General features: G+C 38.1%; 1 protein-coding gene across 1 annotated transcript in view; it reads right to left on the reverse strand.

Annotated features, from left to right (window-relative positions):
• Window positions 1-17,488, reverse strand: part of gstcd (glutathione S-transferase, C-terminal domain containing) — a 70,421-nt gene that overhangs the window by 5,106 nt on the left and 47,827 nt on the right. Inside the window, 5 exon segments of the mRNA XM_034687077.1 lie at window positions 114-183; window positions 5,553-5,583; window positions 9,922-10,055; window positions 16,413-16,518; window positions 17,235-17,308. Coding sequence (XP_034542968.1) covers window positions 114-183; window positions 5,553-5,583; window positions 9,922-10,055; window positions 16,413-16,518; window positions 17,235-17,308 — 415 coding nt within the window.

Below are 17,488 nucleotides of genomic sequence, written 5' to 3' on the forward strand. Positions count from 1 at the left end.
ATGGTGATGTTAGGAGTCATTCTTGGAAAGTGTTTTAGCACAATTAAGTGTAGCATTAAATGCACATTAAGTAGGAGAAGTTTTAGGTAAAAGAAGAAGATAGTAAACCTTACCTATGAGTCTCCTCTCAGGTGGGAGCTGGACAGCAGTTTGGTCTGCAAAGCGACACAGTACCATGTGTTCCTGTAACAAGGACAGACAATAAATACAGAACCTTTTTATCACAGGTTTATACAATGTAAAAAAAAGTACTCTTGATGACATTAGCAAAATCTGAAAACAAGTTACGGCCCGGACACATATTTGTTTCCAATCAACTATAGAAACTAAAGGAAATTCACCAAAACATCTGCCTTTCAGTGCAACTAACACTGTTATGCATGCACATATGCACAGCCATGCTTGATTTCCTCTATCCATATTTTCATCCATCTTTTTTGTAAATCTACTTGTCATGCTGACAGCCATAGAGAAGGGGGACTCTCAGCATGAACTGGCTGAGCAACATGAAATGTCACAAGGAGATCACTAATCCATCCTATGGCAAACACCTCAGTGTAGGAACTTGAAGCGGCAGTGTCTGATGCTGCTTTTTTTTAACCACATTGGTGGCACGGCTTTAGGGAAGCTATGTCAGTAAGTCAACCGCTTCAGTTCAGATGGAAATATCTCAACAGCTACTGAGATGCATTTGCATAATCTGTTGTACAGACATGCATGTTCTTAAAAAGGATGAATTCAACAGACTTGGTGATCCCTTAGCATCAAACATCATGAGTACATAAAAAAAAAACATTGGATGAATCATCTTAAAATTTGCTTCGAATTTGAGACCAAAAGTAATAACTTTGTTGAAACCTAAACTTGGTGTCCCTGGCTCATACCAACCTCTATAACATCAGCATGTTACGAATGTCGCATTGGACATGACAGTATGGTGACCCTGATTGTCAACTACAAAAACATTTCATGAAACGCATTTCACTAAACACAGAAACATTTCATAAGATTAAAAATGTTTTCATTTATAAAATGCATGAAACATATTTGTGTTTTCCAAAATGTTTGTGTCTAATTAAATATTTTTGGGTCCCTTTAAATGTTTTTGCCTTTCATGAAAATGTTTGAAGTCATAGCAGACTTCTGTGTTTTGTGAATTGTTTTTGTGTTTCAGGGAATATTTTTGAGTTTATGTATATGTTTTATGAAATAATTTTAGGATTTGCAACATGATTTGAATTCCATTAATTTTTTTCCACTTTGAGAAGTGCTTTTGCATTTTATGAATTTTTTTTAGCATTCATAGAAATACTTCACATGTTCACAAAATGTTTGTGTGTTTGAATTTCAAGGCCAGCATATGATGGCATGCTGAAGCACACATATAAAAAATTAGCATCAAACAACTATATCTGCACCAAAAGCTTTGAATCCATCATTTCACATGAGTCTTGGATCCTGGCATAAATGATCCCTGGAAGCTCCCTAAAGAGGCCAGAACCCTGGTGAAACATTTCCAGCTAGAGGGCATGGGAAGTTTTCCTGTCCTGTTTTTCCTCGCTTAGGTTCAATGAACAAGTGAATCAGGTCAGCAGTTTGTAATCTTTTACCTGCTTCTACTTTAATTGATTCCATTCCTCACTGTGCTGAATACAAGGCCACAGAGCAGGTGCTTAAAGTTAGCGCTGAGCACCAATATCTCACACCATTAGACTCTTATTCCAGCAATACACCGTTTGTCAATGTGCTGTCATTCTGTTTAACTACTTTAGTTCAGGGAGGACATTTTTGAAACTGCTATAAAACAATGTGGTGCTGCTCTTTTTGCTGCAAGCTTGGGGTTAACGTGCAGAGACAGGAGGAAGAGGGACTCTGCATAGTGAGTTCAAACTTGCAAAAAACCTAACATGGTTATAAAACACAAAATCATAGGGGTAAGCAGAGATATACAGCTTAAGCATAAAGCAGGGTTCCCACTCTTTTCCAGAGATAATTTTCCAGGACATTTCCAGGACATTTTCATTGATGATCAAGCTGGTATGACCGTCTAAATTTAGTTCCTAATTTAGTTCCTAAATAGTCTAATATGTTCCTCTCAGTGGAAGTCTACATTGAAAGACATGTAGTCTATGGCTATCAATGAAATCATCTCTTACATACTTAAAAATGATGGCAAATTGATAAGAGAATAGCCAGGGACCCCTTACAGGTGAGAAAATTGTCCATGGCCCCCTCATAATTGTAACACAGATTAAGCACAGTAGTGATGTGTCATGATCAAAAGCTGCGGCTCTGAGAGTCGATGCTTTATAGTGAATCAGAAGAGCCGGCTCGCATCAAGAGAGAGAGACGGCTCCCAGTTTTTTCCTTTCCCTCCTTAGCTCTCTCAGTGCTCAGCCCCAGCTCTGCTCACAGCAGAACTTCGTTTTGATTGGTCAGCATGGCAGCCATGTTGGAATCATTTTCCAGGACTATATGTGATTTTCCAGGACATTTTACTTTTTCTCCCATTTTCCAGGTTTTTTTCCAGTACTGGAAAACTGGTCAACTGATTTCCAGGTTTTCCAGGTTTTCCAGGACGCGTGGGAACCCTGATAAAGTGGCAGCTGGTTTATATAGAAAACAGAGATATGTGTGGCTAATCGTATAGATACTTATTTACAGAAAACATGGCAATTTTGACTGAGCCTCCCCTCCCTAGGCTTTCAGACAGAGGAAAAACACCACTCACTACCACAGAACAGTACAATTGCCTGCTGTGTTGTTAAGGTGCCTGGTTTGTAAAAGTCTGTTTCTTTAAGTGCACAAAAGAACAGATTTTAGCGGTGGTCCAGTGTTGTGACATGTCAACTCTTGAGGTTGCCATGGCTAAGACCTGCTGCAACTTTTGCACAGATTCCCCCGAGGGTCTGACAGGCCCCATACATCATCATGGGAGGGGCCCTCCTAGAGTACAGTGCTGTGTCTGTGCTGAGCGATAAGGAAGTGAGAGGGGAGCCTTCTAACCCTTACTGCCTGGGGAATCCAGACTGTGATGAGAGCCAAGAGATCTCATTAGATCTTTTTCTCTGTGCCATCATATGATACTGTAAAATAAAGTACTCATGCTTATCCATATAGAGTATGTACAACCTTAGTGGTGTTATTTTAAGATGGAATTAAGTGACTGAACAGTTACACATCCACAAATTGATAGATTACACAGAGATACAGCAGTTATCACAAACGTTTTACCCAGACTCCCCAAGTGCTCATTAAATGACACACCTGTTTAGCTAAAAATAAGGGATGGTGTTTAATCTTACAGAACACATAGTTGAATGTTTTTAACTATGGTGTTAATTAAAAAGGATTTAGACAAGTTTTTAAAAAACTTTGTAGGCAAATTAATGAAAAAAACGTGATGCTAATATTTTTTTTGTAAAGAAGCCATAAAGATAATTTTAGTAACATTAATTAGCTAGCATGGTAAGCTATCCGTCACTCTGAAACAAGTACAAATGATAGGTCATAATGAGGTTATAAACAAGAGTGAAGTCTATGTCTAATCAAATATTGGCTCCCTCAAAAGTATAACTTTTGAAAGTCAAAGTTGCTCTGCTAGGACAGGTGCTTTCATCAAAAGTAACTCAAAGCATCAGAGTGCACCTGGCACATGTAAATTCACAGCATTGTATTGACTTATACTTATTTGGACCACCAACACTCAGTTAAAATGGTGTTCTTAGCTTAATGTAGCAGATAAAAGAGTGATCTGATTGAAGTATTAGCTAGCTATTGGGTAGTGGCCTGCATTCCTCAGACTTTAGTTTGGAGGCATATCGTAACATCAGATGGTCCTATCATCTCCTACAACATGATCCTCTGTTGTCAAGTTTTTGCATAAGAAGAAACATTTTCATCCTCTTTCTAACAGTTAACTGGTTTGTTAATTCACTTAGAGAGATCACAGTCTTCCTCATGCTCTCATTTTACTGTAGAACGGCTGAATCAACCAAAGCATGCAAAACCTTCTGCTCACAACTGCTGCTCACAACTGCTGCTACAGGTAGTGCTACAGCTACAGGTAGTGCTACAGCTACAGGTAGTGCTACAGGTAGTGCTACAGGTAGTGCTACAGGTAGTGCTACAGGTAGTGCTACAGGTAGTGCTACAGGTAGTGCTACAGGTAGTGCTAGTACAGTTGTTTCCACTTAACATTGGCTAGCTTGGATACTTTCACAGCTTTTAATGGTGCAACTAGATGTAGCAGATTACATTTTAAACCAACCTTACAGTTACTGAGAGATCAAAAAGGATTTGAAACACAGATTCAAGAGTGATTCATGAATAGCAATGTCAAACTGAGCTGCTTTCTCAGTTTGTTACTTGTTTATGGAATAGTTGTCTGAATCTTTGCTGGTTTCTCTGTTGCAGCGTGTTTACCATAGACTGTATAATTAATCAGCGTAGTATCCATGACTCACCCATCTATTTTGAAGCGTGTTTTGAAGCCTATCGTCGGCGATATTGAAATTTCTGTACTCAACCGAACTTCTGACAAGCTAGTGTGATGTAAAGAGGTGGGTTTTGAGCCTCCTTGCAAACAGCTACAGTGTTCCTGCCTGTCAGTCAAATCAGTCATGTCCTTAAATGGGCAAAACTCGTAATCTTAATATATTCTGGACTGTCACGTTCTAAACAAATTCATCCCCCGTACACTGTGTGCCGATAGAGAAATTACCAATTCGGACACAAGCTGTTTTTTCAACCAGGTTGTAAACATGTTGCAAAGATCGTCTTTTCAAAATGGGTTTGTATGTGGTTTCTGGTGTTTCTGCAGCACGCCTCAAGCGGACGCTCAGTGAAATGCAGTTTATAACACCATAACACGCTTCGTATTTTGAGACCGGAGGTTGACGCTTGGTGTTGACAACTCGCAAAAGAAAAGCACTTTCACCTTTCACTGACTCAATGCATTGTTTGGGGTTCGTGAAACAATAACTTTGAAACTGATTTTATTTTACTTTTGTTAACCAAGCCTCAGGGTTAGAAAATCAATTGGCAAGTCTGAATGGTTTTTAATGGGTTACATGAGCTTTTAATGAACATGCTTTTTTAAAGCTCTGAGTTTTAATTTCAGATTTTATTGATTTTAATTGTAGTTGCTTTAATTCCTAAATTGCTCCTATTGTTTTTTTTTACTGTTTTAGCAATTGTTTTTTTGTATTTTGTCATTCCATGCCCTTGCACCACTTAATTTATGAATTGCATGTTTTATTCTTGTTTCTTCCCACTGCTACCCCTTATCTCTCCTTACTTTTAATTTGTACTCTATTGTTGTCTTTGCCTCGGCACCATTACAAATGAAGGTTCCAAGGATTTAAATAAAATAAATGAATAAACAAATGGATGAAAGTTAGTCACAACACAAAAGCATCTTTCAATGTGGACATAAAGAACTAATGCTGAAACAAAATATCTTAGTTGTATTTTAGTATTCAGTATTCATTGCTTGAATAAAAATGAATAATACATGCAGAGGAGATATTCATTCACATTTAAAATCATACCTTATAAGACAGAGTCTGTTGGAACCTTTTGCTGTAAAAACAGAAAGAGAAGATATGTAAATGTTAAACACAGTGATTTAGATTTTGTGTTCTACACTTACACATATGACATTTTATGTATATCTTTTCTTGCTCAGATCTGGGACAGAGATTCTATTTCCTTGGGAAAGTCACTTAACAAATAAACTTGGAACACATAGCTTAATCTATGGCTCAGCAAAACAAGACAAACTTTCTCTGTGGGAAAGAAGTTTGTTGTTGTGGTTAAACATCGACAGAACATCACAGAACCTAATTAAAAATCAACATGGAGAGGGTCAGGGGACTGGGGCTGCTCGGGTCACATGGAGAGAAGTCTTAAGTTTAACACTAAATGTTAGGACCCTAATGAAATGGACAGTTGGGTTTCACAGCTCATAAAAAGCTGTGAACTGCCTGGAATGTCTGCACCTGCAGAATCTCCACATGAGTACCTGGAACATGACCTGAGGGCGGAACACTAAAAGTCAGGATTGAGATTGACACAGTCAGGTGTGAAGGCCCCTTGCACATTCTGCCCCACTGCCCTCCAGAAACATTGCTTCTTTCTGTCCGTTACAACTGCAATGTTTTTTTTTTGTTATCCTTTAATATTTTATCAGGAGTCAGGAGGGGGGAAGTGTCAGGCTAGCAAAAGTGAGGAGAGGAAAAGCAGCAATAAATATTTCATTTTGTACACTGAGAGCCTTCCCAACGGAACAATTTCAGCGCCATTTATTGACCCTCTTATCCAATTTGTTAGCAGTGGTCCCTTTGAATCACACATAAGAACACTTCAACACTTCAACACATTTTAACCATTGCGTTACTGTAGTGTGCATTAAGCCCAGTAGCCTTAGCAACATAATCTATGCTTATCATACAGCCATGCCATGCCATGCCATGCCATGCACTTAAATCTGATTGGTCACTACATAGCAACATCTCATTGCAACAATGCATTATTTCTTAATGGCAGACAGCTGTTATGTAGCATTGTACTGTTGCGAGAGATGCAGCACTAATCAGACCTTGTTGAACTGACATTCATCATATCAGTGTGCAGATAGAAGTCCAGAAAATTTGATGTTATTTTTTTTGTTTAGAGTAGGGGAACCAAGAAAAGGCAAGAGAAGTTTAAAACACTAACACTATTGGCTACGACAGAGAAATCTATAAAGGTGAAGATGGCATACAAGAGAGAGTCTTCTGAATATAATATGGGATATGGCGGGGACTGATAAGTGCAAAGAAAATGTCATCATATGACAGTGATGAAAAACTCACTCAGGTGATGTCCTGATTCATGAGGTTTTGTTCACCTTGTTTTACTTCCCAGCTCCTCAGTTCAATGTGAGCAGTAACAGCTGAGTCAGCTCATTTGCATATGTATAGAGTTAACTGCACAGACAAAAAACAGTATGCCATTCACATTATTCTGCTCATCATGATATGCAAATAATGTGAAAAACTTAAAGACTGCTCCACCTGCAAATGCATCTTTCAACCAGCATACCACAGGAAGTGTCCTCTCATGTCTGAACAGTTGACTGAATCTTGTCTGGCTGCTGTGTTTGTTCAGTGTTGACAATTGTGGTATGAGAAAGCACTTTCACCTTTAACTGGGTCACTGTACCCTGATCCAGGCATGTGGAAGTATAACTTTGAAACAAGTGGAATTTAACACTTGTTTTTGTCTTATGCTGATTTTATTTGACGGCTGGTATGTTCCTGCAGTATGACAGTTCCTTACAGGCACAGTACTGCTGATTGTTTTAATGTGCTGCTGTTTTTAAGATAAGAACACCATGTTACTATTGTTCCACAAGGAAAAGCAAGTGCAGCTATTTCTATGAGGAGAACTTAAAGGGGCTTTATTTGAATTAAAAAGCCTCCGTCAATAGACTTTAATAATAAGAGAAAGAGACATTATTTAATTATTTAATCAAATGTGGAGTAAACTTTGGATTACAGGCATTCTGTGAAATAAATTCTCTCATGTTTATGCTCTAAAACAGAAATTGATGCTATTTGGGAAATATGCAAATGTTGGATAAAAAAGGAGGGAGAGATGAGTGAGAGGAACATGAAGAGCAAGCTGGAGGTGGATTAACTTCAGGTGAGCCATGACTGAAAGGTGTGCTCTGAGAACTGATAACTGGATTGTAAAGTAATCGTCACTCAGTACACGTTGCACCATTTGAGTATTTGTAGACATTTTTGAAATATCCTTAAAACTAAAAAAATAAATCTCCTGCAATGTCCCTCTTGTAGTCAAAGTTAAAACCAGGCTGTGTTAAATACCCCATTCTAATTGGTCAATCTGATATCTCATGTTATATCAAATCAATATCAGAAATTGGAATGGTGTCCAGCACATTCAACCATTGTGGCATAAGCGTTAGTTTCAGACTCACTTGAGATTCAGGAAATAATGACATCTACAAGGCACTAATGTGGGCAGCAGCCTGAGATTCTTCTAGGCCTCTGTTGGGGAAAAGGGGAGCAAGATTCTGTCCAGCAATCTGGGCAACAGCTGCAGAGCTGATAGTATCTCTATGTAGCTGAGCCCCACAAACCATAAGCAGTAGTGATGATAGCAACAGTGTTGTTGAAAGTTGTGACTTTTACCTCATTTATATTTAAAGGTGTCGATTGCAAGGCTCTAAGAAAGAGGAATGATGATAGAAATATCAATGTAAATATTCCTCCAGAAGTCCGTTCACTTTGCCTGATGTTACCTTTAGTGGGCATGTCCAGTTTAATGTGAATTATAACAATGAGCAGGCTAATGTTTCAACTTGACAGTGAATTGAAATGTTCAGTTCAATCTTAACTTGTCCCATAAGGAGGCTGGTTAGAATCTGTTAAAATGGAAGTGTTACTGACCGTGAAATTGGAACATTTTTTTTTGCTGTATACATTTTCAATTATTAAAGTAAGTCATTTAAGTCAACTTGTTTATGTCTTTAGTTGGAATCAAGGTAATAAGAAGAATACGGGATAGTGAGCAAATAGTCATGCAAATTAATCCCGACAGGATGAGCGATACCCTGTGAGCTATTTATAACGATAAAATATAATAATATAATAATAATATAATAATAATAATATAATAATAATAATACATTTTATTCATATAGCGCTTTTCAAAAACTCAAAGACACTGTACAATTGTTAAAATCAATACAAGCAAAAAAGAAACAACACAGATCAAACAAAACAACAGTACAATCACAAATTAAAAGCTAACTTAAAAAGGTGAGTTTTTAAAAGAGATTTGAAGGCTGAAGGGTCAGAGCAGTTTTGGATATGGGAGGGGAGTGAGTTCCAGAGGGTGGGGCGGCTGCTGAGAAGGCTCTGTCCCCCCAGGTTCAGTGCTTGGTTCTGTGAGGTGGGGACAGGAGGTTGGCGTGTGAGGAGCGCAGGTTACGGGAAGGAGTGTGATGGTGGAGGAGATCAGTGAGGTAGGAAGGGGCCTGGTGGTGGAGGGCTTTGTGGGTGAGGAAGGATTTTTTATGCCTTACATTAAGAGACAAATGGGAAACTGCCTGATGAGAATAAAAGTTAGTAAGTGTAACATACCCTATGTCTAGTCTTTATGCTAAAACCATACCTACATTTCTCTCAACAAATACAAAGGGTGTGATAACGGATGGTACTGGAGGGAGAAACTCATCTGTATATAAATTGCAAGTTGATGAACACAATGGAAGTCTTCACACAGAACAGTTTAAACCTTTTTCCTTTCCTTTTTCCATCAAACGCTGACTCTGTTTATGTGACTCATACTCCGGATTTTATAGTGAATGTAGCCTCTCATGTTTTGTCCTCAGTTGCTGTCTTTTTCTTCCTCATCTTTTCTTCCTTCTCATAACCCCTAAGCCTGATAAAGTAATTCCACCAAGGACAGAACATCATATTCTGTACCTCCAACTGGATTTTGAAGGACCCAAACATTACTTCTTAATTCCCAAGATAGCCTCAACATAAGAAGCCTTTCTCTCTGTTGCAGATACAGCTGGGATAAGATTGTACAGGTAAGGGGGCAGATCCTGTTGTGAAGGCGATGTGACACTCTTGCCTCATACGGACTGTGGTGATGATTAGAACAGGAGGTGATAAAAAGGTAGTAACACTAACAGATTGTGTGTGTGAGAGAGAGAAAGTGAGAAAAAGTGTGAGAAATTGAGCCCCAAAAGAGAAACTGAACTGAAGAGTGAATGTGAGGGGGGGAGAAGCAACAATGTTTGCAGGGGTCTAACAAGAAAACAAGGTCAGGAAAAACATTTGGTGAAAAAAAGCAGAAACCCTGAGTGGTGACATTGGACTGAGCTGAGCAGGTACAAACCTCTTGGGGAAGGTGAACTTGATTGCGTTCTGGATGAAGCCGTAGCAACAAGGACTGATGACAAAGGCAGCTCCTGCCTGGATGCAATGCCCCGTCACCATGTCTGTTGCTACACCACATGCATGAAGGGCAACCTGTAAAAAAACAAAACATAAAAACTTTACTTCCACTTATAAAATCAAACCTTTTTTGAAAACATCCTTTGTCCAAAAGCTACAAGTTCACTCTAAAATATGCACTCAATCTCATTGATTACCTCAGAATGGCCACTGGTATTAAATACATGTATGCTCTCAAAAGGTGCAGACCGCGAGAAGAGCAAACAAAATGTATTAATGCTTCAGGAGCGGAGGCACGAATGCATCAGGTTTCCCATCGAGTGGGTAAACTGTGCGTGGTGATGAACACCTAGCAATGCATTAGTAATGGTGTGGTTATATATTAGATCACAGAAAGGGTCTGAAAGAGCCAACATTATATCCTGTCTGTATTCAAGCAGACTCTCTCAACCAGTACATTTGAAAAACGCATTATGCCTTCTAAAGGGAAATGAGTTTAATATCCAAAGTACAGTTGTAAAATAGACTATTTCCTCTCAAGCGTGCATCAGCCAAATAGATTCTCTGGTAATGGTCCAAATAAAAAGCATCATCAACAGCCTGATGTGACAATAGCTATTCAGGCTCACTGAAATTAACCCAGTCCAACTCCTCCAACTTCTATTCTTGTCTTCAAAGAGGTTGTCACTTGGCGTCCGTAAGTCTGAGTCCTCTGCTTGTTTCCTTGACAGCAGTGCCGCAGAGCAAGAGTTCAGAGGCAGTCAGGACAGGGCCGTGCCAAGACTGGCTGCAGCTCTAAAGATCAGGGACTTTAGTGAAACTCTAAACATGGCTGAAACCCACTCATGAGGCCACTGAAATGTGTTGGTGGGGATGCATTTATCAGCCCTCCGTGGGAATTAGTGGGTAGTAGCTCAGTCTGTAGGGACTTGGCTCAGGAACCAGAGGGGTCTTGGTTCAAGTCCCAACGCAGATCAGAATATGGATGTTGGGTGCCAGTTAGCTCCCTGGGCACTGTCGAGGTGCCCTTGAGCAGCTAACTTCCTGACTGCTCGGGAAGCTTGTTGGTCGGCCGCTTCCTCACTCTGACTTCTCTCTGTCAGTGCATGTTCATGTTCTTGGAGTATGTAGCACGATAAGAGTGACAAAATTCAATTTCCCCTTGGAAATTAATAAAGTATGTCTTCTTCTTCTTCTCTTCTTCTTCTTCTTCTTCTTCTTCTCTTCTCCTTCTTCTTCTTCTTCTTCTCTTCTCCTTTTCTTCTTCTTCTCTTCTTCTTCTCTTCTTCTTCTTCTTCTATTCTTCTTCTTCTTATATTCTTCTTCTCTTCTTCTTCTTATTCTTCTTTCTCTTCTTCTTCTTCTTCTTCTCTTCTTCTTCTTCTTCTTCTTCATGGCTGCAGTTCAGATTTCACAAGGCACTAGATTCACATAACTGCCATTCCCCTAACTCTCCACAGAAACTGTTCCAGATAACATCACTCAAACAGATTATCACCACTTCCAATAAAAACATTCATTTATTTTTTTAATTTATCTTAATTTTACTTCTCTCACTCTCCTCGTTAATCAAAAATAATCACACTCCCCGGCTTGCCTTACATCATCTTCTCATAACTGCAACTGTTTCAGTTTGTATGTCTGTACATTGCACTGTGTCTTATTGTCTTTTATATTTGTCTTCTGTATCCCCTTTTTCTTGTAATATTATATCACAAATAAAAAAACGTTTACAGAAAAAAACACAGTTTTGTATTTGTTACTTAACATGGTCTGTGTTTTCACTACCACTTCCTACTACCTCGTGGAAATATGCTGAGTTTGCTCTCTGAATATTCATCAGTAGAGAATAATTTATTCCACTTTTTGAAGATGTGCATTGATTTCAACGTGAAGTTAAATAGTGAGGCTCTGTACATGAAAGACTAATCAGGGAGTGAAAATTGGCGAATTAACATCTATTACTTGTATGGCTTTGCATCTCGTTGACACTAAGTTTTCTATCCTGCATTTATTCCTGCCATCAGGGGAGAAGCTGAGCTTATAGTCTTTTCCGCAGAGTGTTTCAGACTGCTGATTAGAAGGAGGAGCTCCCATCAAAGATTGCATGATGTTACATCCCCCGTATCAGAGGCAAAAAATAATTAACAAAGTAACACCATCACTCTCACCCAGCTACTTAATGGCGTACATTAGTCATGCTGTGCTAAATCTTAATTACATTTTGTAACCTTTAGCCTTGATTTAACATAAACAGCCTTTCAAGTGAAAGAGATGCACAGCTAAAATGAAACACATCCTACAATATGAACTAATAACTTATTATACATTCCCACTGATTCAGAAAACATCCTTGTTTAATCAATGGCTTTGTCTGTTTTAACAGTATTGATAAAGGTGGCCCAATATGTTAAAAGGGGCAGTAATTAAAAAAGGATAATGGAAGGAGAAACTATTCAATTTTATTTATAAACCTCTCCTGGATGTAAAGACTTCCATACATGCTCAGCTAAGCAGAAATCTCCACAAACATATTTCACTTGTAGACCAATCCTAAATCAATATGCAACAAGCAAAGGACCAGAAGCTATTTACAAAACTGTTTTTTATTATGAATCTGTCTTTTAGGGAGAACAAAACCTCTTTCTATCAGCATCTTCCTCTCAATAATCACATCAGAGAAATAATGAGGCTTCATTTTTCATTCTCACCCAAGTAATTGCATCCCTCTCCTGTCCTACCGAGGCCTGAGTCAGAGCAGATTGCCGCAATATAGCAAGCTAATGCTCTACTTAATCTACCCCACACCTGTCTGCACAGTGTGTTGCGAGTGTCATACTTGCAGAAGGGTGTGAAGCAACTGCTTTTAAAAGCTTTGGCATCTTTTTTTGTAGTGTTGGAGAGTACCTGTTCAGCTGGTTTTTTTTATGCACAGCTTTCATTTTGATACCAAGATTAAAATCATATTGCAATCCAAGACAAACAGGGACAACGATCAGGTCCCTCATCTGCAAAAGTTTCTTTCAGCAGAGCTTTAACAAGGTTGTGAATCTTTTTTGTGGTTGCCTTGCTTTTTTTGTTTACCCTGGTTGAAGTGTGCAGGAGAGTATTTGTGCGGGATAAGTATGATTACATACAATCAAAGAGTTATCTTCATCTAAAAGCATGTCAGTGCAGATAACTAGACTCAATACTAAAAAAAACTTTGATTTCTTACATGACACTAACATTGGAATCACAGTTGTTATAGTCTTATTGCAATTGATCAATACTCAATTTTACATAAGGCTTAAGGCAATAACAGCAGTCACTTTTTCCTTCGTGCTAACGTAACGACAGACAAGTGAAATAATCAATCGCAAACAAATCGGACCCTTGAGCATAACCAATATGACTTGCATCCAATAAAATCCAAATCAACTTCAAGGTTCACAACTTTCCCTGCCTTGGAGGTCTGTTTGCTCGATGTTATCTGACATGAGAGAGAATCTAAATACATTGCGTGTACAGGTTCTGATACCAATCTTACACCTCTGACATGTTCAGACTGGAGGAGCAGACGCTGCCTAAGAATAGGGACACCTCAACTCAATTAGCCTGATTAAGTGAATGTGACTAAAAAAGGGAGCATGTATTATATATAAGGGGATTAAAATCAGTGTCTCCTGTCTTTAAAAACATTCATCATACAGGAAAGAGGGTAAAGCAAAGCAAAAGCTTCACAAATGTTGAGGTATGAATCTCACACAGTGAAAATCTCTATGTTCATGTACCACATGAGGAGAATCCATGTCTCTGTGAGCATTGACTTTCAAATCGCACACCCCATCCCTCACCCCTCTTAATGTAGACTGGAATAATGTGTGTTGTTTGTTTTCTTGCCAAGTAGAACAGGTCTCAGTGGAGTGACGATGCTGGAACAATAGCTACAGCTAATTACAGCAGGTACATATATATTCGCTATTTGTCCCAGAGAGACTTGAAGTGAGGCTACTAGAGCAGCAAGCTTATCTAAATCTGGGCTATGACACATATAAGAATGATAGAGCTCTCAAGCATGACAACACTGACCTGAGACACACAAATAACAACGACCATGAAGAGAAGTGATAAGAAAAGAGAGTGGGTATAAAATCACCTGCTTTAAAACATTACTTTAAAGGGTTCACATGAGGTAAGTGAAATATTTGTTTCAAATCTGAAGGCCTTGTTTTTGTGCGACAGACAGATTCAAGCAGCGTATTATAAACCACATTTAAGGACTTTCTGCTCTGAATTGATCGTAATTATCAGTTCAAGAAGTCAAGTGCTCTGCAGATGTAGGTGGGTGTTTTAAGCCCAGCAAAGGTTTTCACTAACAGGTGGAAAGTGCTTTGCAATGCTGAATTTCATTTATTTTTTGATCAGCATAGAGGTTAAAAGCCAGTAAAAGATTTATTTTAAGGACACAGGAATAATAAAACTAATTTACAGAAAGGGATGTTAACACCTAACAAAAACAGACAGGCAGAAGTGCAGCTTTGGCAGATATGTAAGTGAAAAAAGTGTGATGACTGGAGAAGGAAAAGGGTGACACGGCCAACTCCACTGAATAAAACTGGAAATGGCTGGCAACAGTTTTTGCTTTTTTGCAAACACTTTGAAAAGATCACACTCTCCTCTCTCCGAAGAGCCTTTAATAAAAGCAAAACTCTTAAGACTTAAGCAGTGAAATCTTTTCTGAAAGCACACCATAAGCGTCTTTAGAAGTCTAAACAGAATAAACAAAGACATGCCAGCTTTTTTTATTGTTCCTTACAGAACCGAGTCCCTAACCCTATTGCCCTCGTCCTTCATTTTCAAGATAAACCTGCCTTTTGGCTTCCCAATAATCAGAGATGGGGGACAGTGACAAACACTGTCAGGCTTGAAAATGTCTGGGGCACTAAAAGGGTATCTGATTTAAGGCTCCACTTCAGGAAATGAAAAGCAGAGTTAGCAGCACTGGCAAAAATAATTGCACGTTGGCATTTGGAGTTTCTGAGAAAATGAGGGAATGACATGTCTGTGTATGTGACTGTGGCTGAGCCTGCCTGAGATATTCAAATTTTTAAAAGGAAAAAAGTATAATGTTCTGACTCAGTGCAGTGAAGATGTGATTGTTGCAGAATGAGAGTCACATTTTATTCATGCATTGTTGATCAAAGGTTTTCACACTGGTAAGTACTGGTTTATTGGATACAGTATAATTATTGGCATTTTGTTTTTGAACTTCATAGAAACTGTCATAAAGGAAAAATGACAAATGTCTTAAGGGCATGCTCTCAATATTACTAGAAGCATAGTTTGTTAATGGCAACATGGAAGTAAGGAACCCAGTTTAATAGTCAGCTTGGCTTATAAAGCCCTTATTTGTGACACTTTTATTTTCCTTTCATGCATTAGGCCAATGTTGGTACTAACCGGTTTTTAATAAATTAGGCTTTTATTCTGAAATGACTCAAAATGACTTCTTGCTGATTGTGAAAGTAACATAAGTGAGAATAGAGGATAAAATTAAAGAAATGCAATGTTTTGTAAAGAAGTTAAATATTTGAAGTCATAGTACTGCCAAATAAATTATATTCTGTAGAGTTACTGTTATGTTTATGATTTGTGTTGAAAAAAAAAAAACGTTTTAACTAATGACAGAAAATTAAGAGAGGCTTGTTTTGCCCAAATTTATATACTATATATATTTTTTTGTGTGTGTGTGCGTTTTGAAACCACTCTTGTGCAAGTTTATACATTTGCTATATACTTGAAAAAGATCATTTTAAATGTCATACGTTATTTCAGAGGAGTAATATACCAAAATGGAATTAGTAAAAGCTGTGGTAATGAGGCTGTTAGATCATTTTTATACACTGAAACAAATTAGTGAGCTGTCACATTTTCATTGCAGCTTACTTTCCACACGTTATGTGCACCCTTTGACCAAATATTTCATCTCCTTATCTCTAGAGTTTTACATTTCTCTGTGAAAGATTTTTTTTTTCCATTTGTGTTTTAGAAAGCTGTTGTAGAAGAGAGAAAACAAATTAAATTTACTCTAATGTATCTAATTTGACAACTGAAATGTAAATCATACTTAAATAATCAACTGTACATTTAGTTTAAAACAAAGAAAATGTAATCAATACCACTTTTGCTTTTACATTATACTTGTTCGAAGGTTATCATTTTACTTAAGTGTGTGCTGTGGTTGATAATTGTTTTTATTTTTTTCCATAAAAGCTTTCCCTTTCTTAGCTGATCACATTTAAAATGTATTGTGAAAAAAATAGCAAAGTTCTATTTTATGAGGTTAAGTGGGGTCACGTTTAAAGAATGTCCGTAATGTCAAATCAACGAAAACAAAATAGGGGGAAAAGGACATTTGTGGTAAAGTGCATCTCGCTTTGCTTTTCTCACCCCAATTTGAAACGGTCCAGTGAAATAGTCCAGGTTGGCCTGAATGAAGCCATGTTTTTCAGACCACAGCTCAGCACCACGACTCTGGGCCCTGACCAGAGATATTCTTTGTTCTCGATGAGGAGGACCCTTGAATACAGAGAGAGCAAACACACATTACCAGTGACTGTTTCTGTTACAGATTATTTGAACTGATCGAATAAAAAATGTAATTATGATAATATGATGATAACAGGAAGAATTTTAAAAACATTGAGATCCATACAGGAAATCCAACCATGAAAAATGGAAATAGTTATACCAAACTCTGAAAAAGTTGGACTGTTGTGTCACAAATCTTTGCAGTTTTATGCTGAGGAACATTATGCTGGAAATGTAGAATTAATTGCGCATACAGTCTCTCACAGGGTGATGAACTCCTTCCATCTTTACTTCTGAGAGATTCAGCCTCTTGTAGAGGCTGTAATTTTTCATCACCAGTCATGTTATTAACTGTTTAAATTAACCTACTTAACCAGTAGATGTTCCTCCAGGTGTTTCTTTTTAAGCTGGCACCAATTTTAAAATGAGCAGATATTTTTCATAAATCAACACATTTTTCAGCTCTTCAAGACTTGTTATATTGTCTTTGAATACTTTCAATAAAATGTTAGCTTTAATGATCTGCTTACCATCCAAATCTGTTTTAACAACTCTTTATACAAAGTCCAAACTTTTGGGGAATTTTGGGTTTTTAAACTTCTCATAAGAATATATGATAAAACAAAGAAACTTGTAAAAAGTTGCTAAATATGTCATGAACCAAGTCTTTCAAGACACCACACTCGCACATCCGCAAGAACATACATTACCTGGCAGTCTGGTAGTGTGTGAGCCAGAACAATCCCTACGTGCCCCTAGGAGAGCCAGCATAAAAAAAGAGAGAGAGAGAGAGAGAGAGAGAGAGCGGAGATGAGAGAGAGAGGAGAGGAGTGGAGACGAGAGAGAGGAGAGAGAGAGAGAGAGAGGACGAGAGAGAGAGAGAGAGAGAGAGAAAGAAAACAGAGAACAAACTGAGAATGCACAATAGGAAAACG

The sequence above is a fragment of the Notolabrus celidotus genome, chromosome 7, assembly GCF_009762535.1.
Source record: "Notolabrus celidotus isolate fNotCel1 chromosome 7, fNotCel1.pri, whole genome shotgun sequence".
In the NCBI taxonomy this organism is placed as follows: domain Eukaryota; kingdom Metazoa; phylum Chordata; class Actinopteri; order Labriformes; family Labridae; genus Notolabrus; species Notolabrus celidotus.